The sequence below is a fragment of the Limulus polyphemus genome, unplaced genomic scaffold, assembly GCF_000517525.1.
Source record: "Limulus polyphemus unplaced genomic scaffold, Limulus_polyphemus-2.1.2 Scaffold2447, whole genome shotgun sequence".
Lineage (NCBI taxonomy): Eukaryota > Metazoa > Arthropoda > Merostomata > Xiphosura > Limulidae > Limulus > Limulus polyphemus.
The window spans coordinates 155,940-160,185 of NW_013668057.1; the positions used below are offsets into that span (position 1 = coordinate 155,940).

Sequence of the window (4,246 nt, forward strand, 5' to 3'; positions counted from 1 at the left end):
TGTGCATCATTTTGAAATATTAAAGTGGCGTGTGTATTATTTTAAAATATTAAAGTGGCGTGTGTATTATTTTAAAATATTAAAGTGGCGTGTGTATCATTTTAAAATATTAAAGTGGCGTGTGTATCATTTTAAAATATAAAAGTGGCGTGTGCGTCATTTTAAGATATTAAAGTGACTTATGTGTCATTTTGAAATATTAAAGTGACGTGTGTATCATTTTAAAATATTAAAGTGACGTGTGTGTCATTTTAAAATATTAAAGTGACGTGTGTATCATTTTAAAATATTAAAGTGACGTGTGTATCATTTGGAAATATTAAAGTGACGTGTGTATCATTTGGAAATATTAAAGTGACGTGTGTATCATTTCAGAATATTAAAGTGACGTGTGTATCATTTTAAAATATTAAAGTGACGTGTGTATCATTTTAAACTTTGTTGTCAGAAATGATACACAAAATACATCAAGTGTACAACAACAACTGGATGATTGTAATTTGAGACTTTGCATTTGTAATACAGAATGGAAATAATAGTTCCAAATATTTGTATAAATTAATTTTTGAAGAAAAAAATGATTCTCTATTTTTCTGAATCATACTTTGTTTTATTTTTAGAAAATATAATATAATATTTTTAGAAAATCGCATAGCGGCTTTTAGCAGCATCTATCTAAATTAATATGAATTTTTTTTTAAATTAAATATTTACGAACAAACTTAAACTTTTGGGTTGGGAATATCACTTTTAGAGTTCAAATAAAACATTTTACAAAACTTTTAAGATGATGCTGTACATCTTTGAGATAACATCTCCAGAAAATGTATTAGACAAAACATCAATATAAAGAAACTACAGACAGACAACTTAATTAAATAATGCACGATGATTCAACTTACTTGTTATTTTGAAAATTTATGTATTTTAGATTAACTCCGTAAGGGTAGAAAGCGTTTTTCTCTATTCTTGATATATTGTTGTTTCTCAGGTCAAGCTCGTGCAGGGTCTTGAGACGTTCTAGGGCCTCAACGGGTGTTGTTCTTAGTCGATTATGACCTAACTTGAGCCATGCCAAGGTATCTGTGTAAAGAAGGTATTAAACGTTTATAGCACTTGTTTTCTATATGCTTATTATTATTTTCGAAAAATAAAACATGATTATATATAAAAGTGGTCTGACTAGAACATTACTGTTTTCAGCGTGTGCATCATAACACTTTAATACGTACTAATACAGTGGTGTAGGAAGGATTTTCAAAGTGGGCTAGACATGCAGATTTTACAATGAGAGATTGAAAGTATAAGGGGTTGTTAAAAACAGCTGCCAAAGTCAGGACAGTCTAGGGGGTTCTGGGGGCATAAGTGAACTATGAAAAAAGTGGAGGTGCTACAGCCCCCCCCCCTGGCTCCGACGCCTCTGCTAAGATATACAAAAGTATCAAATGTTATCTGTTCACAGGGTGACATGACAAGACGTCCTGTTTTTTGAAATGTTGTCCCGATGGATCCTTTTGGGACGCTAAATTCACGGTTTTTACTGCTGTCAGTAATCTGTAACTTTTTTTTATTCTTGTATCCAGTACTTTGTGACGGACAACCGTATATCAACAGATACGATTTTTTTTAAACCAAGTTGGAAAATTATCACACAACTCCGAATAACTCAGCAGAGCCTTTGATGCTTCACTTGAAGCTGGATATAAGGCAAGCTGCAGCAGACGACATAATGCCACTACTGTACCCATCCAAACAAAGAGAGACAGTTGAACGCAAATGGCAGATGTTGTTCACAGCCGGCGTCTAATTTACAAACCGTAAAACACTTATTTGAAGTAATTCTAGGGTAAACAGGAACAACTGTTACTTAAAAAAAACAAAAAAACGAGTCACCATTTTATGATATGCAACTATGAGTGTCCCGGTTTTATGAGTCGAAGTTCTGATTACCCTATTTATCAAAATACATATTTGGTCGGCCGTTAGATGGCTTTAAACTCGCAAGCGGGAAAATGCAATTATATAAGCAACAACGATGTCCAGTATTTTGCAACTGTTATAGAATTAGTGTGTGTGACGTTTTATCCATTTACTTTATTTTACGATTTTAAATAAGAGTTTACTGGATAAAGGGTTTAAGATGCAGCATAATAAGAAGTAATTTTTAAGTATTAATTAAGAAATAATTATAATTAATGTTAATACACTGTAGCACCGTGATATATGTATATCTGTTTTCACCGCACGAAATCCTATCATGCAAGATTTGATTAGTCTTATCTAAAATAACATTTTAAACCGACCTAGTATCTTCAAGTAAACAAGTACAAATGGTTTAAATGGAATAAGATATTTAAAGATTTCTATTCCTTGTCTTTTTTTTTTATGCTTCTTGAAAGAAAAATCCCGATTAATTTTAACAATAAACGCAGAATTTTTTTTTGTTACTACACTGGGAATGATTTAACTTGAGTGTATTTTTTAGTTAATTCTTGAATACACAAAATGTTATTAATAACTGTGATTGAAAATATCGAATCATTAAAACGGTATTAATATATTTATTCAGACTAAAGTGGAATGCTTAAGAAATAAAATTAAAGCTTTAAATGCCGTGTTTTGCATTTAAAACATTTATTTTTTTCTAACTTTTTAACAAATACAGAAAATATTCGAAAATTTTATGCTAGAATGCTTTTCTTATCAAAAGATATGTTTCATAACCACTGAAATAGCGACCGTGGACTTAAATACAAAACAAGGATTACATCAGACCCGTTTTTCATGATAAGAAAATGGCATATAATAGTTATGAGTACATCTAATATACGTATATATTAGTATCACTTTATATATTTTAATCTAATATTGGTCTTACCCTACCCTCTATTCCTTGGAATGCCTCTGGATGGATATATTCAATCTGGTTCCTTTCAAGGTCCATCGAGCTCAGCGCTGAAAGATGTGCAAATGCCCTTTGGGGAAGTTCTTGTATGTGATTTCCAGCAAGATTAACAGTGTCTATGTTCTCACCCATATCCCTAAACTCATTAGGCGTGATAGTTGCGATCGTGTTTTCTGTCAGTATGAGTTTCTTAAGAGCAGGTACTTTTTTCAATGACTCGGTGGGTATAGAGTTCAACATGTTACCTCCGAGATTTAAATATATGATGTTGTGTCCAATACCAGAAAATGCCAGATTGTCGATATGCGCAATTCTGTTGCCAAACAGGGACAACCTTTCCAAGGACGTTAATCCTTGGAATGCTTTTGCGTGAATGGTGCTAATCTTGTTGTAATTCAGGTTTAGGAACACCAGTGAAGCGAGATTCTCAAGAGCGCTTGAGGGCACTCGCTGCAAAGTATTTTGGGACAGATCCAGCGTCTCCAGACTCTCGACAAGCGTAGAAAAAGCATCGTCGCTAATTCTTGTGGTGTCTCCATAATGGGAGTACAAGTGTCTTACATTTATTCCTTCTAGCAGGAACGAAGGGATGTCGGCAAGAGTGTTATTCTTTAGTTTCAGGTAGTAAACCGGCTGATTTGTGCGTTGGATGTTTTGTAAAGACTTGTGAAGTTGGGAAGTACGGGCTCCCTCACACGAAACGTCCAACCCTTGAGACTTCTCGACACAGATACAGCGTTCAATCAGTCGAACGTCTGGACATTTGTAGGGTCCTTCGTTAGCCCATGTTACAGTGAACACAAACGCAACGTAAACACTTAACAGTCTCAGGCTGCTACAGAGCATGCGTGTTTTATTCATCTTGTTTCTATAATTTCATCCACAAAAAGATAGTAAGAAAGGCAAATCTGAAAATAAAAAGAACAAATAAATATATGAGAGAGATTAATATTATTAGAATTGCTAGCATCAGCTCTAAAATAAACGATGTGAAAACAGTACGATTTCCGAGAACAAGTTTATCCATGGTTAAATTCAGTTTCAATTTTTTTTTAAAACGCCATTAAAAGTAAGATATTCTCAACTTCTGTAAAAATCATTATAACGAATTGAAGAATACATAACAGTGTGTATAGCAAGCCTCCCCTTTACCCTTTCTCTACTCGCGGTTTCATTTATATTTTACCCTGCAAATGTCAGTCATTTTGGGTTGTAAAGTTTTCCTTCAGCAGTTTTCAGGTTGTACTTGCAATGACAACAAGCACAGAGTCCGCGGGTGAGAGACTTTTCAGGTTGTACTTGCAATGACAACAAGCACAGAGTCCGCGGGTGAGAGATTTT

The 4,246-nt window shown here is 33.8% G+C and overlaps 1 protein-coding gene across 1 annotated transcript in view; it reads right to left on the bottom strand.

The window, feature by feature from the left end:
• Positions 1-4,246, bottom strand: part of LOC106466979 (leucine-rich repeat-containing protein 15-like) — a 23,818-nt gene that overhangs the window by 8,049 nt on the left and 11,523 nt on the right. Inside the window, exons 2-3 of the mRNA XM_013927291.2 lie at positions 2,884-3,813; positions 903-1,083 (exon numbers count right to left, since the gene is read on the bottom strand). Coding sequence (XP_013782745.2) covers positions 903-1,083; positions 2,884-3,766 — 1,064 coding nt within the window. The 5' untranslated portion in view covers positions 3,767-3,813. The remainder of the gene's footprint in view (positions 1-902; positions 1,084-2,883; positions 3,814-4,246) is intronic.